General features: G+C 38.9%; 1 protein-coding gene across 7 annotated transcripts in view; it reads right to left on the bottom strand.

Annotated features, from left to right (window-relative positions):
* The window catches only part of ryr3 (ryanodine receptor 3), a 120767-nt gene that overhangs the window by 26755 nt on the left and 74607 nt on the right, over positions 1-19405 (bottom strand). For all 7 annotated transcript variants that reach the window (XM_044377105.1, XM_044377108.1, XM_044377107.1 and 4 more), the window contains 28 exons: positions 19000-19273; positions 18652-18766; positions 16633-16765; positions 14220-14323; positions 13084-13219; positions 12214-12397; positions 10895-10997; positions 10269-10389; positions 9662-9831; positions 8017-8237; positions 7063-7153; positions 6657-6797; positions 5853-6016; positions 5548-5626; positions 5332-5421; positions 4914-5057; positions 4081-4143; positions 3430-3505; positions 3137-3260; positions 2707-2822; positions 2521-2588; positions 2289-2410; positions 2010-2059; positions 1865-1925; positions 1508-1746; positions 1286-1367; positions 430-560; positions 198-316 (listed from right to left, as the gene is read on the bottom strand). In XM_044377105.1, coding sequence (XP_044233040.1) covers positions 198-316; positions 430-560; positions 1286-1367; positions 1508-1746; positions 1865-1925; positions 2010-2059; positions 2289-2410; positions 2521-2588; positions 2707-2822; positions 3137-3260; positions 3430-3505; positions 4081-4143; positions 4914-5057; positions 5332-5421; positions 5548-5626; positions 5853-6016; positions 6657-6797; positions 7063-7153; positions 8017-8237; positions 9662-9831; positions 10269-10389; positions 10895-10997; positions 12214-12397; positions 13084-13219; positions 14220-14323; positions 16633-16765; positions 18652-18766; positions 19000-19273 — 3521 coding nt within the window. The remainder of the gene's footprint in view (positions 1-197; positions 317-429; positions 561-1285; positions 1368-1507; positions 1747-1864; positions 1926-2009; positions 2060-2288; positions 2411-2520; positions 2589-2706; positions 2823-3136; positions 3261-3429; positions 3506-4080; positions 4144-4913; positions 5058-5331; positions 5422-5547; positions 5627-5852; positions 6017-6656; positions 6798-7062; positions 7154-8016; positions 8238-9661; positions 9832-10268; positions 10390-10894; positions 10998-12213; positions 12398-13083; positions 13220-14219; positions 14324-16632; positions 16766-18651; positions 18767-18999; positions 19274-19405) is intronic.

Below are 19405 nucleotides of genomic sequence, written 5' to 3'. Positions count from 1 at the left end.
TGGTAAATGAAGTAAGGAAAACTAAAACATTAAAGGGGTGCTCTGGCAATTTAGCATTGCACTTCCATTAAGTTGGGCAATTTGCCAAGAGACATTTAAAAAAAAGAAAAAGAAAAACAAGGTTAAAATTGATAGAACAAACCCCTCAAAATAGAGCTGTTTGCATACATTCAAATATCCAATCAGCAAATTCAGACCTGTGGCATGTCGCTGTAGCGTGCTCCAGACTCTGAGACATCATTGACATCTTTCAGCAGCCTGTCGAGGCGAGGCATCTCTGGACACATCTCCTCCACTGTGTCAGGCATACTGAGGACTACAAGACAAACACCATCAGTATTTGCAACAAAACAGATATTATTTTCAATATTTCAAAAATCAGATATAATTATAATAATGGAATAATGATCATCAAAGATAGACACTCACTGGCCTTCTCACGGGGGGTCTTGGTGTTGAAGACCGAACGCGGGTTGTAGGCGTTTAGGTGAGGCTCCAGGAACGCTACAGGCATGGCTGCTACCAGGGTGGACAGGCTCTCCCCCAGTGCTGGCAGATGCCTGCATATCAACATGTAAATATATACTGTGTGATATAAAGGTGACAAGCACTATGAATAAATTAACACATCATAAACAGCTTGTTGCAACATACAAGATAGGAAGTCTTCATATGCTTTTTTTTTCTTGGAAAGATCACTGCAATTCCTGGTGCCTACTGGAATTACATCTATCTTTAATACACTAATGTTTTTTTGACATTGGACTTGCGGTCCATAGAGCAGTCATAGAGCTCCACATGGTATGAGGATTGATTTAGACCACACAGCTAAGGTAAGGTTGTGGTCAAACTTTTTCATTGGTTATTTTACAGCTTGACTTGGCTCAAGGTGAGAAAATTTCAATCCATAACAGTTTTGAGAGGTTTTATGGCCGTGTAACAGCCACTCAGGGAATAATCTCACAGAATCATGGTTTTAATGAAAGACATTTCAGAGCTCTCAGTGTTTCTGTTGTGTCCTCTCCCCTGCACAACAAAATCCTTTTTTTCTTTTAATGGATTTTCATAAAATATGATCGTTATCTCGACAGCAAACTGCTGTTTCACATAGTCCATTGGTCACAAACAGTGATGCTAATTCTCATGGATTATACAAATTACTGCACACATTACTCTTTAAAAGGATTCTTAAAATTAATGATCAACTATACAACCTTGCTCATGAATACAACTAAAAGCCATTTTTTATCCTGCTGCATGATTTCAAAACAGGTTGGCCTCTTACCTCTCAACAAAGATATTCTTTCCTGTTCCCAGAGTGTATAAACAGGTCAGAATTCGGTAGCAGGACAGCTGCACATCATCCACTGAAACACACATACTTCATTAAGCACACATCTATTTCTAACAATAAAAAAACTTCTAACAACAAAAAAAGCTTAAAGATGATAAGGGGGAAAAGGCAAACTGCAATCGACAGCATTTACTATTGAAATTACAAACTCACACAGCAGGTCAACTGCAAACTCATATGTTGCGATGTGTTCAAACAGGGCAGTGAGGATGGGCAGCAGCGCCACAGTCACGTAGTTGATGCTCTGACTGACGCTCTTCATCTGCGCACGCGACTGCATGAACTTCCCCAGTTTTAGCATCTCCAGCAGCTTCTCCAGGTCCTCTGCCGCATTCTCAAAGAAAGTGCGAACCCCGGCTTTGACCAGCTCTGCACCAGACTTCATCACTGTTCTGAGAGAGGGGAGGGAACACAAGGGCTAATGTGCACGCAGAAGACTGATTTTAATGATCTCTACTTGATGGAATACTGTAACGTCTACAGCTACAATACAAAATCATATGTGCTTACCTTGTGTCAAGTGAGTGAGTGAGGATGTGCAGACAGCTCACCATCATCGCTGAGTCACCTCCTGTGAGAGAAACATTTGCTGTAGATATGGGAAGAGATTTAAAGCAAAGAGGCACACAGGCACACAAACAGAGGTCAACCTTACCAAAGAGAGAAATCCTGTGTCTGACAAGAGCTGCCAGCTTACAGAACAGGCTGGAAAAGAGGGAAGGTAAGAACAGAACTGAATAAAAAGTCAAGACAGAGCAAAGAAAGGCTGAAGAAAAGGAAAGTAAAAGGAAAGAAATAAAGTGGAGGTTTATTATTCACTGAGAGAAAACTTTCTTTGAGGGAGGACATCCTATTTGTCAAAAAACAAACTCTGACCTGCAAAAACCTGACTATTAAAAGAGTGAGGTAAACATGTATTTCTACTGCAGAGTACCTGGTGACCATCTCCTTCTCTTTGTTGGAGGCACATCCACAGCTGCTCAGGTTCTTGCTGGGTGTGGACAGGAAGTAGAGAAAGTGGTTCTTAAAGGTTTGATCTGTCAGTGGGAGCAACACCTGGAGAGAGGAAATACAGCTGTGAGACCAAAACTTCAACAAAAGCTACGTATATTAAATGTAAATTTGACAGGATTTCAGTGGCTCATTTCAATTTCAGACTTCCGGACCTTTGCAAAGAACTTGATTTCCTGGTCATGAGGTGATTTGTCTGTCTTCCCACTGGTGGCCATAGCCTCTGGATTAACAAGTTGAGTAGCAAGGTCAGAGTCATAATTTTTTTTCCCCATTTTTCCAATGTACAGCATGTCTTACTACTCAGTGTATCTGTGTTTTAAAAAATGCCAGAAACTCACCAAGATGTGCAATAAACTCCTGGGCAGAGTCGACATATTTCAGCAGCCTCTTGAGAAACTTGTAGGCAAAACGCTTCTCCATGGATGATGAGTCCTGCTCCATGTCCTTCTGACCTCTGTGACATGAAAGAATCCCAAATGACTACAGTTCATTAACAAAGGTTAAGCACATGTAAAAAAAAATACAGGTTGCATGCACAGTAGTGCTACAGCAAGGAGATCAACTAGAATATAATTTTCAACCCAGGTTAAATCAGTACCAGCTAAGGAAAATATTGTGAATAAAAGTATATAATAATCACTTGGTTTTGCCTTAAGTATACAACACAGTAAACATTTAGACATAACTTTGTGCTGTGGTGACATTCTGATTATTATTTTTTTACTTATTTCTACAATAAATAACACATGGGAGTGAGAGGAGGTTAACCTTGTGATGGCATAGCCACTGATTTGCAGGAACTTGATGAGATCCTGGGCCTTCTCTCTGTCTCTGTATTTCTCTTTAGCGGTCAGGGTGTCATAGGGAACCAGCAGTGGGTGGGTCCCTCCTCCTGGTAGGTCAAATCGAATTAAAAAATCATTTAAAGTGCATTTTACACAAATATTTGGCCAGAATTACTGCAGGACTTTCTAAAAAATTATGTATGTAATTCACACCTCCAGAGTAAATGATTATTAGACAAGTGTAATGGTGTATTTTTAACCTGTACATTTGCATACCTTTGCTAATGAGTTCAGTTTTTTTCTTCTTGGACCAGATGTTGTGGTAATTTTCTGCAACCACCTCCACCATGCCCTGTGGACACAGCAAAAATGTATTTTTCATCCATTTTGAATGCTTTCATCCTGGTTTTGTGTTTCAAACACATTTCTCTCACTCCACCTTCTACACTATGGTTCTATTTTTAGCCATGCTAGGGGCAGTCCACCACTTTGGTCCAGACTGAAACAGCTATCATATGAGTTGCCATGAAATTTTGAACAGACATGCATGGTCCCCAGAGGATTAATCCTACAGACTTTAGTGGCATGACCTTTCATCTAGCAGCATGATCAGATCATAATTTCAGTTTCTACAATACTTCGGTTTATTCCTGCAAAATTAATGGCATTCCAATCAGCCCAAACTTTGTGTTCAGGGCTGATTAGCAAATGTTAGCATACTAACATCCTGAACTTAAGATGGTGAACATTGTAAACATAATACCTGCTTAGCATCAGCATTTTAGCATGGTGATGTTAGCATTTAGCTCAAAGCTGTGCAGAGGTACAGTTTCACAGAGCTGCTTGCCTGGCTGCAGACTCTCAATCCCATTTTTTCTGAGGGTAATGTAAATGTGACAACACTAAAAGAGTCAGATGAAAACCAACCTGTAACTCTCTAGACAAAGTGACATTGTGCAGGTCCATTGGAGCAGGACTGAATCCGTTAACCTACAAAGTCAGAAGCAGACAATACAAGCACAGAACAATATTTTAATATTAAATCCATCAAAGCTAATCCACAATATTTCCCTTTAAATCAATGTATTTTTATGAACTTTTCCCCCACTGACACTGAATGATATTCAGCTAATTAAACATTTTCTTTGTTCGTCTTTGTTTAGGAAAAATTCTCTGATGCACAGGAAGACATGTGTTTAATGTCTCTGGATTGACCGACATTTCATGTCTTAACAGAGAGAAAATTAGTGCCACCTGCAGAAAATCAACAACACAATTTAGTTAAGCAATACAGTATATCTTTCTATACAATGTGCCATGTGTACTTTTTTTGGGTGGGCAACATATCTGCATGTAGCACATTTTTTGTATCTTTTTTTGTCAGAAATGACCAATTGTCAGATTGTAAAGGCATCTACAACTTTACCACTGACAACCTGACTCCTGAGCTGTCCATGGTGCTGAAAAACCACTGAAAGCAAAAGTTTGTATTTTAATGGTATATAAAAGTGACACTAATGTTCTTAATTGATTTGTGTTTATGGTAATTGTGTAATGGGGCCCCATTATAAAATTATATTTTGCTACTAAGAGATGGAGAAAAAAATTAAAAAGAGAGAATCTTGTGGATTCTGTCAATTACAAATCAGTGAATAAGGTAGTAATACTGTATGTCACATCCGTGAAACAAAATATTTGTTTTTTTTTGTGTTATCATAAAAAATAAAAAAAAATTCGGGAATTATATATCAGGATGTTACCTGAGACTCTGAGATCTTTCGTTGTTTTTCACTCTCTCGTTGTTGGAAGATGGCTTCTCCCTCCTTGGTCCTCTCAATGTTCCAGCCCATAGCCAGCATGCTCTTCAGTGACTCCTTCACTGGCCACCGGTATGTTTCTCTCTCCTACCGCAACCAAACAAATTACTTTTTGGCTTAAAATCTCTTTCTGTTTATCCCCTCATCTTCACAGCATCTCTGCCTCTGAGAGAAGTTGTTTTTATAACTAAAACTTTCATCTATCAGTAAAAACTGGTGAAGCAAATGTGTCTTAAATTATATATACAGTATATAATATTAATTATTTCCTAAATATTTAAAGATGTATTCTCTTTCAGGTATCAGAGGTTGTTTAAACACTCCCCTAGCAGCAGCTGTCTGTGTACCGGTGTGCATGTACCTTCTCACTCAGAGCTTTATAAGGCTTCAGCAGTGGATGGGTTTTGGCGTGCTCGTCCATATTGTCTCCATGTTTCCAGCCTGCTGACACCTGCAACAACCAAACAATGTAGACCACATTTAGAAGTCCTCAATTCCCATAATTTTGTTCTGCTTCTTCCACATCTCTACTGTATATGTAGAAATAAATCAAATGTCAGACCACACAGGGACTGACCTTCTCTGAGGACCACTTATCATGGGAATGCTCTGCATATTTGTTGGCAATGTACTCGAGTTTTTCAGGAAGGGAGATGCTGAAAAATACAGATAATGTTTGTCATTATATCATGTAAATTGCACTTGTATATTTAGCAGGTAAAAGCTTTGTTTTCGGCTTTGGTTTGTAGCTTTTAACAAAAATCTTATATTTGGCAAAACACAATCAGTTTAAGACTTAAGATTAATTTCCACATTGTGACTTTTATCTCCTTGACTATAAATAAGTGAGTGAGTAGGTAGGTATATTTTCAAACCACTCACTTGGCAGTGTTTATAGGTTTGGGATCAAAGTTGCCCTGTGCATCCACTGATGTCTGTTTCTCCAGTGTTGCCCCTAAACTGGCATCCACAAAGTCAGGAGGCAGGGCTCCAGCGATGGCACACAGGCATAAGTTGGCCGTTTTGAAAAGTTCAGAATCATACTTCTACAGAACAGAAGACAAACAGACAAGGGAGAAGGGTTACACACTGATTATCCAACCATTTTCTCTGCAGTTGTTGAGGCCATGTCTCTTTAGCTATTAGATGGACAGACGGAGCAGAGCAGAGCCAGAGAAAGAAGAGGAATAGGAAAGAAAATGAAAGCCAGAGAGCAGGAAAAGTCTGCACCAAGTGGCAGCCTGTCACAGACTGATAAATGATTCATCTGTTTCGGTTTCGCCTCAGCTGCAGTGCTCACAAGCACTTCATTGAGCTTTCACTTCACTACCTCTGACTACCAAGAACTTTTCTCCTCTCAGGAGAGCCGTACTTGAGCGGTGAAAATCCAAGATTTTCAGAGAAAAAGAATATTAAAAAAACAGCAGAAAATAGTGTAAAGCTTTATGAGAGCAAGCACCACTACTAGGCCACTAAAACATTATGCAACAGAGAGTGATTTAAGGTAAACACTTCCTCATCTCCTTATTTATTCTCAGAGATGGAAAATGGGCAAGAAGAAGAACAGATACAGAAAATACAGAGAAGTATTATAGCTTTCTAAAATCATGAATTATTTCCTGGTCCATGCACATTCTGTCATCTTATCTTAATAAATAATCTATAAAACATGGTTTCCGGCTGTACCTTCTGAGACAGGGAGTCAAAGATTCCCCAGAAGAGTTTCTTGGTGAGGAGGATCTCCTCGTCTGAGGCTATGCCAAAGCTGCTCATACCAGACGGCAGACAGTAGTACTTCCAGTTCTGCTCGTAGTGGTGGGTCAGCAGCTGGAGATCACAGATACAAGAGAGCATAAAAAGTCAGGTTCAAATGTATTAAATATTGTTATGTCAATGACTGGACAGTGCTTATTCACTGAGAAAACAAGTGAGATATAAAATGCTTTGACAAGGAGACATTTATATTTATTATGAGTGTTGAGTGTGCTGGAAATGAGGATGATAGATGGGTTGTGAAATACGAGATGCCTCTGATTGCTTGTATTCATAAATCAAACACAATATGGTCAACAGACAGTGTCCAGTGTCTCACCCGGAGAGGTATTTTGCAGTATTCGGTAAGCATGGGAACATCAAACACCAGCCGTCTGAGCAGCTGCTGCATCATGGAGGGACGCAGATGCCTGTAAAATAAATATAGATTGTTTAAACATAAAAATAAAGAAGGAGAAAGTAAAGACTAGATATCAAATAAATAACTAACTGCAGATTCAAGCAACGTTCATTTCAGCAATATGCAGAACTGATCTGATATAATTCTCACTTGTGCAATTAATCCAGTTGGAGCACCTGAGTAGAAATAGATTATCCAAGACTTGGTGTAAACTGGTTTAACTGTATGAAGGACAACTCTCAGTAAAGCCCAGAATGTCAGCTGTAATGTAACCATAAATACCTGGCAGACATACTATATGCACAGAGCTGCATGACTCAGAGTCAACGGAGGTCAAACTTTGTCACAGAAATCCAAAATGACTGCCAAATGTTATGTGGTAAAACTCCTTAATTATCAGTGTGATCACTCTGTAATACTAAGTAGGTTCTTAATTAATGATAATGTTGCTGATGCTAACTTTGGCATCAATAGAGCTGAATTTATAACATGTCAATCCTTCCAATAGCACAGCATGGCAGTTATTCTTTGTTGAATATGTATGAGGTCCTCAAAAACGACTGGGTTTACCAATAATTAAAGTACAAAATATGTCATATTATTTGTTTCTAAAAGTGATTAAAAGCCAGGGTGCTGGTTAAATTAACCCAAATATCAAATTTGCCTTAACTTAATGTGATTAAATCAATGTTTCCTGGTTGTTCAAGTGAGGTGGAAGAGAGGGCTTTTCAATATGTGTTGTACTAAAGCTTGAGGCAAGCTATTTGACAGTAGAACTGTTTTGAATACAACAGTGTGCAGCCTCTGTCAATCTCCAGCTCTTCTTTAATATTTTCACTCAGCAGAGTCTGAGCAAAGCTTGGCAAGCCTTACTTGCAGATAGCCAGCAGACAGTCTTCAATGGCATCCCTTTGGGCTTTAGTGAGTGAGCGGGCTTTGGACAGCCGGTAGATGGTGTGTAGCGTGGAGTCGATCAGCTGTGCGTAGTGCTCTGTGTTTTCAAAGAGAGCGGCACAGCGGGTCAGCAGAGGCAGCAGAGCTGATCCGATGTATCTGTTCATGGCCAACGCCGTCTCACTGGTACTTAACACCTCCTGTTGGACAGAGAACAATAGTTATACAATAGCTGAAGGACGGAGAGGCACGCTACAGTCTTGTCAAGATTAGTGGAAGGTTGGAGTGATTATAGGCTCCTGGCAGGAGCAAAAAGAAATAATATGTGGTTCACTGGCAGATAAAAACAGTAAAGCCCTGTTAAAGTGGAGTTGAAAAACATCCATTTCCCCCTGATGTCACAGTTAGTGAATGATTGAAATGATGCCCAAGATTTGAAAATTGACTGAATATGAATGGTTTTATGAAAGATTTCTGTATGTTCTTACTTTTAAATTTGACTTTTATGGGGGACAGGAGATGGTGGTGGTAGTGCAAAGTGCAGTTTACCTTACTATATGTATGCAAATTGAAAAAGCAAACAAATCTTACTGGTGAAAAACTAACTCCAGACTTAATGCCAAACAACGACTTGTAGAGGAACTGAAGAAGTTGAGTCATTACTATCTTACATAAACATTGTAAACTTAAAATGTTTGTCTTGGAGTAATAAAGCCTGCTGAAGACTTGAGATGACTTTATGGGGACAAATATGACTTTTCTTGATACAAGAACACAGATTCTTTTTCAATAATTCAGTTTTTTATTAATCTAAAAAGCTGACAAGGCAACATGAGCCTCAAACATGTTGAGGAAAACTTCCCTGTTAAATCAGATCAGGTAATTGTGGAGTAACACAAGACTGCTCAAAAAATAAAAATCGAACCTGACACCCCTCATTGAAAATTTCTCATTGACAAACACAGTAGATTCACTGCATGTTCGATGTAAGAAACAGTGAACCTGTGGTAAATGATGGCAATAGTAATCATTTTTACACTAATTCAGCTGATAAGTTATATGGAGAGCAATTATATTTCCTCTAGAGAAATTTCTGAAATATTCACAGTGGTTTACTGGTGATTCTCACATTGCCCCAGCAGGGAGTGTTATGTCTCTAAGTATTAGACCAACATGATAAGTCGAACTACTGATCAGACACATAAACTTACAAAAACATATTGAATAAGCTCATTTCTCATTTTCTGTGGATGAGAAGATGTTTACCGTTTCTAATGGGATGATTTTACCAGTGATTATGATAATGCGTCTAACAACTTGGAGGCAGTCATGATGAGGCTTTGTCCTGATTGTATTACTGAACAATCAGTGTTCATTGTTTGCTGAGATTATCTGACTCTACACACACACACAACTTTAATGAGCAAACTGGGAACGCAAGCATAACTCCATGCACTAAATTAAAGAACACCATTTGAGTCAGAAATGTAATAGCCATGGAGATGAGAAAGATGATAAAATAAATAGACACAAATGTTTTGGTAGCTATTGAGTCTAAAATGGGTATTTGAAGGCGTAAGGGTTGCTAGGGATTAAAGTTATTTAGTTTTTTTTTCACACTCACTGTGTCCAGAGACGCCGAGGCTCGGAGGTCAGGCAGGAAGCCGACCTCCAATAGGTGGAGCAGGAAGCTCTGGTCCTCGATCCCATACACTCTGTCCAGGAAGAGCACCATGGGGGCCTTGTGGTCCGGACAGAAACAGGCTGACATGTCGGGTTCTGTCACTGAGCCATCTGAAGGTTTTTTAGAAAAGAAAGTTTTTTGTTTTGTTTTTTTTAAATCAAGATATACACTTTGTTAATGTTGTATTTGTTATTTCTATCTCTTATCTATAATCTGATCTGATCTTTCTAGTATTTCAGACTATTTAAGTAAAGAAAAAACAGGCTTAAACATCGGGGATTGGTAGATGGGGATGAGTTCAGTCATTTAAGATGCAGCTTGCGTTCTTAAAACATGGCACATAGAAAATTGGATATGTAGTTAATTTTCTGGTGTGATTGCTGCTGATGATAGCTTTTTTTTTTCAGGTAAGCTGATAACTACACATAAAATTATAAGCAAAGCACAAACAGGAGTGTACAGATATTAACTCCTGAATGATTCCTGGCTGCTACAGTAGAACACAGTTATTTACAATAATATACCTCCAGCAGGCAGACCACCATACCTTTATTAACCACAGGCGTTCTGAGGGGGATGCTGATGATGCCAACCAGGTCTTTAGTGGGAACCAGAGAGCGCAGGATAGCTCGGATACGCAGCGCCTCACCTTTACCCGCATTGATAAGCTTTTAGAGATACAAACAGAGACATAGTCGGCATAAACCTTGCTATTTAATTCAGGTCACTGCAGCAATACCACTGTATATAATGGGTTCTGGATAGCTGAGAGTCTGTGCATGATGAAAAGGCATCTAGTAGGCCTATGGCAGGGTGAAAGTGATGAATGTGTAGCAGAATATGTTACCAAATTTAAATCTAGTAGCACAGCACAGTATTGTAGCTGTAATTGAAAAGTTAAAAATTGGTTTATTCTGTGTTTTCATGTTGTGAATCCTCATAAAAGAGGTGCCTTCAACAAAACACAAAAGGAGGGTCTTCCTGTCTCTTTTTATACAGTATGTTTACCAATTTTAGAAGGCAAACAAATACTGTAATTACAGTTATATTTATGACAGATGATGTTAAACAAGCACTATGAAGATACTCTCGGAGGAACCAGACTTATGATGATCCAAATTCTACTCCTTTTGATTTATTTTTACAAATGCAGGATGCTGTCGAGAGCCTCACATGCATCTCTGGAGCACAGCGTCCCAGCAGGTCAATAAGAGCTGAGTAGAACGACATGATGGCATTGCCCATGTGGATAATTTCTTCCTCTTCCTCACCAGACCTGAAACATACAGACACACAAAACACAACTTTGTCACTTGGACAATATCTTTCTTAAATATATGAAGAAATATATAACTATCCATGGTAGTCAGAGACTCAGGAACCATAAACTTATAGGTTTAATAAGGTAGTTTGAGAAGAAAAAAGAGGAGAAACAGAGGAGCAGTAGATGGGTAATTTTGTGAGCATTTGTAACAGTGTTTTTGCACAATACATGATCTCCTTACAGGCCACTATGTTATACATATTGATTTTGACCTGCTTCCCAATTCCTCTCCTCACGTCAGGCAATAATAACCTTACCCATTAAAATGCATCCAGTGTATTACAGGCTTTGCATACTGATGTGAGCAGGCAGGCACCAACACTTTCCACAAACTCGCTTCGATCAATATCAACGCTGCATTAATTTTTTTCTTGAGTCTCTAACCTCTAGTATATCTGCATGATGTCTTTATGTTTAACCTGTGTCCTAAAATTTCTCTGATTTAGCCATTCAAGACTCTACTTCTATTCAAGTAAAGTGTGATGTTCACACACACTGACAATAAGCTTTTCAGAAAAGTAGGAGGCATCTTGCATCCAGCAATTAAAGCTGTGAGAGGAAACACATTTGCATATTCATAGATTCTGGATTTTTCCATGAGGGAGACTGTTTTTGTCAAAACTATGTCAGATAAATTATTATTCAAAGCAGAGCATCTCTACAGTATTTGTCTTAAAATTTGTCTGGAGGGGAACATTAATCTAAACTGACCTGGTTTAATAAAACATTATGTTGTACAGTGGTTAAATAAAATAAATAATTTCCTCTTTAAAGACTTTCCTATTTTAGCAGGAGACATTTTAGTAAATAATTTCAATAAAATGAAACCCCTCATATTCAAACAGAGCAATAACCTCCTTCTCTTTCCTTTGTGCAGGCTTCCACAAAGAAGTAACCTTCAATATCTTCCCAGTAATGTGAATGAACAATATATCAAATTCATACTGACATGGCACCATTAAAGTGTGTACTAACTAAAGATAATGCAGCATTCAGAAAGACACTGAAATTCCCCACAAAGACACAGATAATGTGAGACTTAATCACTACTGATTGCTTTCGATCCACTGAATGGGTTTTTGTCATGATGATCTAAATGCTGATTGAGAGGCTTTTCCACCCTCACAAGAACAGAAAATGTGTAAGAGAAACTGGTGTGGATTCTTACGCAGTATTGACTACAGCAGGGGTTTTAGGCAGGTCCAGAGCTGGATCCTCAGAGATCTTGATGGCCTCCTTCATGGCGGCCAGCAGACCCTGGCCTCCCTCTCCCCTCAGGGCGGGGCCGAAACACTCTGGACGCCTGATCAACAGCTTCACCACCACATTGGCATTTTCCTCCACGCTCTCACCTGATATGCAAATACAAGAAGGCCAATAGACGGGTATTTAGATGAAACTTTCTCACACATTAGGTGATGATTTAAATAATCCCCGAAAGGAAAGGTCAGTGTCAGCGAGAGGGCAGAAATCCTGGAAGTGGTATTCAGTGCTCTGCTAAAGGACTATTTAATTTTTTATCCAGGGAAAGCTCACTGACACTTCCACTTGGGTTTCCCAGTCATGGCAACTGAGCAGCACCACAGTTGTTGGTAAAATGTCTTGCACAAGGTCACTTTAGTTAAGTATTTATAGTTATGGAGGATTAGGGTTAATGAAGGGAAGGTGATTCTGTGATTTCTGCCTGTTTTTAATTTCTCTACCTATTACTGTAATAACAGTGTCACAAAAACATAACCGTGCAAACACCACATCTACACACCACTAACAAAGACAGATTCACAGGGGTAATGAATCCTCTCAGTTGTATTTGTCTCCACATGCAGGATTTCATAAAGCTGAAATGACTTTTTCCAGTTTTGCAAAAACAAATTCTTAAGGCCTAACAAACATGTTGAATATATTTTCTGCATCATAAAACATTTGCAAGACCTCATTTTGAAACAGCTCCACAAGTGGACAAAAACTCCGAAGTGTATTTTTAAAACGCTACATTAACTGTATTTTCTTGTTGAACTCAGTATGGAAGTCAACATACCGTTGCAGAAGACAGCAAACCTCAAGAAGGACAGATAACGCTCTCCCTCTATGGGGTTCCAGCCCAGGTCTGGGTAACCCTTGGCAACCAATATGGCACAACTCTGAAGACCACAGCCTGCCAAGTATGTCACCACCTACACACACACACACACAAAATTCTGTTTCACTCCTGGGTGTATTATGATGGCACACAGTCTTTTTGACAGTCAGTTTCAGTAACAGTGATGGTTTAAAAGCATTTGCTCAGTTAGCTTACTAAACTGGCAGAACGTCATACTTAATTTTTCACTGGGAAAATGTATGTGGTATGAAGTTTCTATTTCTATCTGACCTTGTTTCACCATAAGTCAGCTGTGAGAAGTTTTAATAAGAAGTCATCTCAGTAGTTGATAATGAAAATTAATGTGCTGATCATTTTGCAATTCAGACCGTTTCCGTACTTCATTCTAATATGACATAAAAAATACTGATATCACTTGAGTATTATAAAATCTCAAGGACAAGCAAGACTAATTTCATCTCACCATCTGAGTACTAAGAGTCTTTTTGACTAAAAGGTTGTTTCAGAGCACTTAATCTACATAAAACTAAATTTACTCTTAAAACGAGAATATCTGGTTCTCTAATTTCAGCATGTTTCATGTAATTTGATTCAAATTCTCTTTAATTCCACAGTGCCTGGAATAATATTTAACACTAAAGTAAATCTATCATAGTCAGATCTATCTGCTACAACAACAAATACCTCAGGGTCAGTTTTAATGAACAGAATAAAAAACTGCATGGTAATCTAAATCAGCCTGAAACCACAAAGTGCAGTGCTTTGTGGCTGAGTTGTGGCATGACAGCATTTAAATAAGCTTTCTGTACAAATTGCACATTTCTGCCAACAAAAGAAATGAGTGACACAGCTCAACAAATACAAGCTGATATTTTTGTACTTTCTATTACACTGAGCTGAAGCAATTTTGCTGGGTTGCTACATTTTAATAGTGGTTTGAGGATCAATTATGGTAAAATTATAACAAATTCTATTACGTCTCAGATTCTTACGCAGCCTCAGTCCTTTAGTTGCAGTCAAGCGTGAAATGAATACTGCACTGAGCTTCAGATTTGAGTCCTGAAGCAACAAACCTTCTCCAGATCAGGCTCCTCCAGGGCCAGAGCCAGGCCGTTGTTGTCCATCACTGAAGATGCAGCCACATCCAGTGGAGTGGAGCCTCGCATAGCTTCAGAGGCTAAACACACAAACACAAAAACATACAGGCAAGTGTCACCAGCAAAGCCAAAAGGCACTTTATATTTGTTCCATACTAAACAACAGGGGGCAGTCTGTCTACATTTGCTATCCTATTATTCTCTGTTTTACCCAGAATAGCAGGTGGTGTTCAAGTGTTCAGGTTTACAGTTGATCTTTGTACAGAGGCAGACTTCATATTACAAATGACATACTAATTAAAAAAATGTTTTTGGAATATTATTCAAACATTTTACATATTTATTGCTAAAGCAGAACAAAATATTATTTCCAATAGATTTCTTGCAAACCCAGCAGATTCTCACATATTTAATAAAAGCACTTAAACTCTGAACTGAGCGTCAAAATATTATTGAGGTGATATAGCAATGCAGTGATTGAGAATTTTCTCAGTTTGAATTCCAGACATAATGAAAATTTTGAGAAGCCATTATGAAAAAAATACATAATGATACATTAACACATATGATGCATCGAATGTGAGTTACATCACTTTCACTAGACATCTGCGACTCCTAGCATTAATATTGTAATCAATGCACATTTTAATAGGCAAATCAAAACATTTGAGCACCACAGACACAGAAAGTTTCTTAAATTTTAATTAATGAATCCTTTGTGTTTCTATATGCACAAAACACTCCCTGACTATGTCAATGGCTCAAAATAACTGTGCACAATTGCATGGCAATTATTAATTATACAATTAATAATAAATATATATTATTTAATAACAATTAATACATACAATAATTGGCTTATACTTAGAACCAGAAAATTTAGGTGTGCTGGCAACCTGGCATGGCTGCCCCCCAAAGCATGCGCCACCACAGGTGACTCGCAGGTCAAAAGGCAAAGAGAAAAGTCAAAGTGCACCAGAAATGGCCAAAAGGCGGTGTAATAAGGCTGATCGTGTTAATATGTTGAGCAGATGGACAGGGGGTGCATGCGTACCAAGTATTGGCCCCATAATGGTAATAGAAAAGCAGGTATTTAAAAATGTAGCTGTAGACACCCAATCTGATCCAAGGAATCCACAATGTTTTCTTCTAGGCCTCAGGATTAATGAGTTATTTGCCAAAAAACAAAAAAAAAAAAACATAACTGTCTGACCACATGGTTGCACTGTTGGTGCCATTTTTTATAGGCTGAAGGTATCCACGCAGGGACCAAATGTACCAAGTTTAATGACTGTAAGTGACACAGCTCTAGAGAAAAGGTCAAAGTAGCCAATTGCATCCACATATTGCATTGGGACAGATACAAAAAAAGGCTACTTAACTAATTATGTGAAAACTGTGCATCAGACTGCTACCAAAACTCATAGTATACTTATCAGCTGGGCATGCCATCAGTGTACATGTAACTCCAAAATTGCAGGAGGAATAGCTCACTGAACTTCTGGTGGAAGTATAAAAATAAAATGAAAGAGAATAATAAGTATGTAGAATAACAACAGTTGTGCACACTTAACTATGTCTGTCATGCAGGCAAACTTATCATTTGGGACAATCAGCTTTGAAATGATCATTTACCCAAAGAAAACATAAAGCCCATGTCCTGTTCACGCTGTGGTTTACAGAAGTGAGCAAATAAATGTTTCACGTTAGGCATCACAATCTGGTGTTTTTGCATTAATTTATTCTCTCCAGACCATGTGACCCTCCCCTCTTTCACATGCAGGTGCCTTAGTTTACAGCAGCAGCAGCCGGAGCCCAGTGACTCATCAGTTCTGCCCTGCATGCCTAACTAACCGCCGTCCCTCATTTCTCTCCCTCTCTCTCTGCCGTTCTTCTTTCTCTATCAGTGACCCCTTTTTCACTCTCACACTGATACCCTGGCATTTTGAATCAGAGGCTGTTATTTTTCTTAACCCACCGCTTGTCATAATATGGTTGATAAGTTTGTGCCGACACTTCAATTAGCTGAAAAACTCATCCAGCAAGTAGCACCTATTAGTTTCAGTGAATTTGTCATTATTTTGGGAACAGAACAATGACATTTTTTCAGTTTCTACTGTGTGGCAGATTGTGGTGAAGAAATTCAAAAAATGTCAAGGAGCCCCTTTAACTTATCCTCAATATTTTTGTTTTTCACTGCTTCCTTCTCCAACTTTTACTAGTCATCTCTTCTTTTACTTTTAAAAAGCTAGTTTCAGTTGCTTATCCTTTATATTAACATTCTTCCATACATTTTTAAACCTCGTCTTCCTCTCTCAGATTGACAACAGCAAAAAAAAAAAAAAACTGTAAAATGAACGTCTCATTTAGCAAATTTGTTGCTGCTTACCCAGCCCGACGCTGCTGTTTTCCAGCAGGTAGCTCAGGTGGTCAAACATGGCTTTCTGGTTCTGGCGGCTAATACGACAGAAGTAGCACAAGAAACGACAGCAGCTCGCCACCATTTTGGGGAAGGCGATCTCCTGTGGATGAAGAAATGAAAACAGGTTTAGAAAGATGTGCTGGAGTCAAAGCCTTTAGTTTTATATGAACTTTTCTGAAGTTGCTCTAGAGACAAGAGTATATTTTTAAAGATGAAATCTAGTGTTTTTCCACAGAAGTGACTGCAGGAGCGCAGGCGGATTGTGATCTATTTTGATATGTCTAGAGGCTGCTGAGTCTTATGTGTTTGGCTCTGATAATGGTCTGCGACTATCAATAAACTCATGGTGCAGTCAATAAATAAAATGCTGTTTCTGTTCACAACACAACAACTGGAAAATCATTTCACTTTCAAGCATTTTTGCATTCTATGCCTTTTTCTCTGTGTCATCCTAATTTTTGTAGGTTTTAGTATGGGTTGAGTCCAAGCTTCAGTCAGAGCATAAATCTAACAGTGGAGTAATTTTTGTCCACACCAGAGATGAAAGTAAATTGCAAGAGGAATAGATAGATACTAGAGGGAGGGAAATCTTCTTCTTGCCTCCGGCAAATTACACTCTGCAAATATACACAGCGCAAGTTGCCCTAACTGCTCAACTTTCAATCACACCGAATGCTTCCACCTCTATAACCAGCCAAAGCACTTTAACCTTTAGACTGTGTTTAAGGGCAGTGAGAAGTTTCTCAGTATTAATGCTACCTGTAAGGTAATCCTGTGCAGGACTGGGAATCAACATTTTATTAAAGTCTGGGTTGAAAAATAGCAAACCTTGATTATAGCCTTGATTATATTTTTAGATGATTCTGTGAACAAAGCCATAACTAGAAAATTCATTACCCAACTAAATCATGGCTTGACATTATTCTGTACAGTGCCATGACTAAGACAACATTATAGATAATAAAAGAGTAAATACTGCAAACCTGATCTACAAGCTATGCTTACTGCCACTTTATATGGCTACTGTAAGTGAACTACACATATCAAGTGGCAGTAAACCGGTCTGGAATTTATGTCTGAGACTGTGTGATCAGACTGCCAGCGTCAGATGTGAAGGCCTTAATGTCTCCCTGAGGTCTGTCTGCCTGTCTGAGGTTCACTTCATGCTTGGCACTAGCTGTGGCATTAAATCACAACCATCTCCTTCCAGCTTCTGTCAGCGCTGCCCAAAAAGGACACACTTGAGAAGCCTCCCTCTCACGCCTTTCATGCCCACTCCTTTACCTAGTTTACTCCTCTGACCTCTCCATTACCCTTGTGGTTTTTCTGGGTATTGGGTTGTTGCTCTTGGCTTACTTCACCCTCTTAGGATAAAATGTATTTTCCTGAGATCAGTATACTACAGAAGCACATTGCATAACTATCAGAATAAAGCATGCAATAAAGTACAATAAACATTTGCAATGACAATATAGCTGATGCCTAATCAGGTCACAGAATACCGTGTAACACCAGACCTCGTAATTATAAGATAGTAAGTCATAATTACAAGATAAGTTCTCTAATGTTTTTTTTTTCCCTTTGGTAAAAACAGATTGAATTCAGGAACAAAAAAGCCAATCTATATATTTGTGTTTGCATTTACCTCCACATCGAAAGAATGCTTAAGAGTAGGCAAATTAGACTTGTAATGGATTTAAAAGTGACTGCTGTGTTTGACATAGAAAATTTCTCCCAATTAGTGACATTTAGTACTGCACACTAAACCCTAATACTTCAGGGTCATCAGATTTTATTACTTTGGGATTAAGGATGTTTTGAGGTGGCAGGAATAAAAGGTTTCCTTGTTCCTGTGCAAATTCCTGTGGGTCATGTAAGCATCCATCAACACTAGAAAGTATATTTTTCCAGTATATTTTTTGGGTCATAGAGAAAGCCAAAAAGCTGCCACTTACAAGGGTTAAATTAAGTTAAAACTACACCTACCTGTGACTTGTCTCCTCCCAGCACGTTGACCATGACCTCCATTACAGTCTCGTGCATTCCCAGCACTCTCATCAGGTTGGGATGCTGGTAGAAAACCTTGTTGTTCATGATGTCACTGGAAACACAAGAAAGTTATTTGTGAAGGTCACAGTATATTGTACATCCCAACATTTTGAGGCAATATACTTCCTTCTTTGTACATGTATCTATGTGGATAGGAATGTTTAATGAGGAACAAATGCCATAATTTGGCCAAAAATCATAATAATTTCACGTTGCCACATACATTGCCTTAAAAGAAATACTTCAGAGAGATTTCACTGCATATATTGCATCATATTTTCTTACCCAAGTCCGTCGATCATGAGTTTCTCCTCCTCTTTGCCCATACGCACTGACAGCAGAGACCTGATCTGACCAAGAGATGCCAGTAGGTTAATAGCATCCATCACAGACGCAGCACTGATGGTGTAGGACTTCTTCATAGCCCGAAGCAGCTCCCCGATGCCGTCATACTGCCTCCTCAGCAGGCTGAACATCACTCTGACCAGCTCTGGGTCCTGGATGTGAGACTCCTGGGCCCAGCTCGTTATAGTCTGGGAGATCAGCTCCTTCAGGTTGGCTGGAGAAGTGAAAATTCAACATCCACACGGTGAATAATGGTACAAAGGGTCGTTAAGATAATGGAGCAACCACACTTCACCACCACTGAACAGAAAGTGTGTTCCTGTATGTCTTGCATTGTTTTTGAATT

The sequence above is a fragment of the Thunnus albacares genome, chromosome 16, assembly GCF_914725855.1.
Source record: "Thunnus albacares chromosome 16, fThuAlb1.1, whole genome shotgun sequence".
Lineage (NCBI taxonomy): Eukaryota > Metazoa > Chordata > Actinopteri > Scombriformes > Scombridae > Thunnus > Thunnus albacares.
The sequence above is the reverse complement of the archived record's forward strand: the minus strand, read 5'-3'. Positions and strand labels throughout refer to the sequence as shown.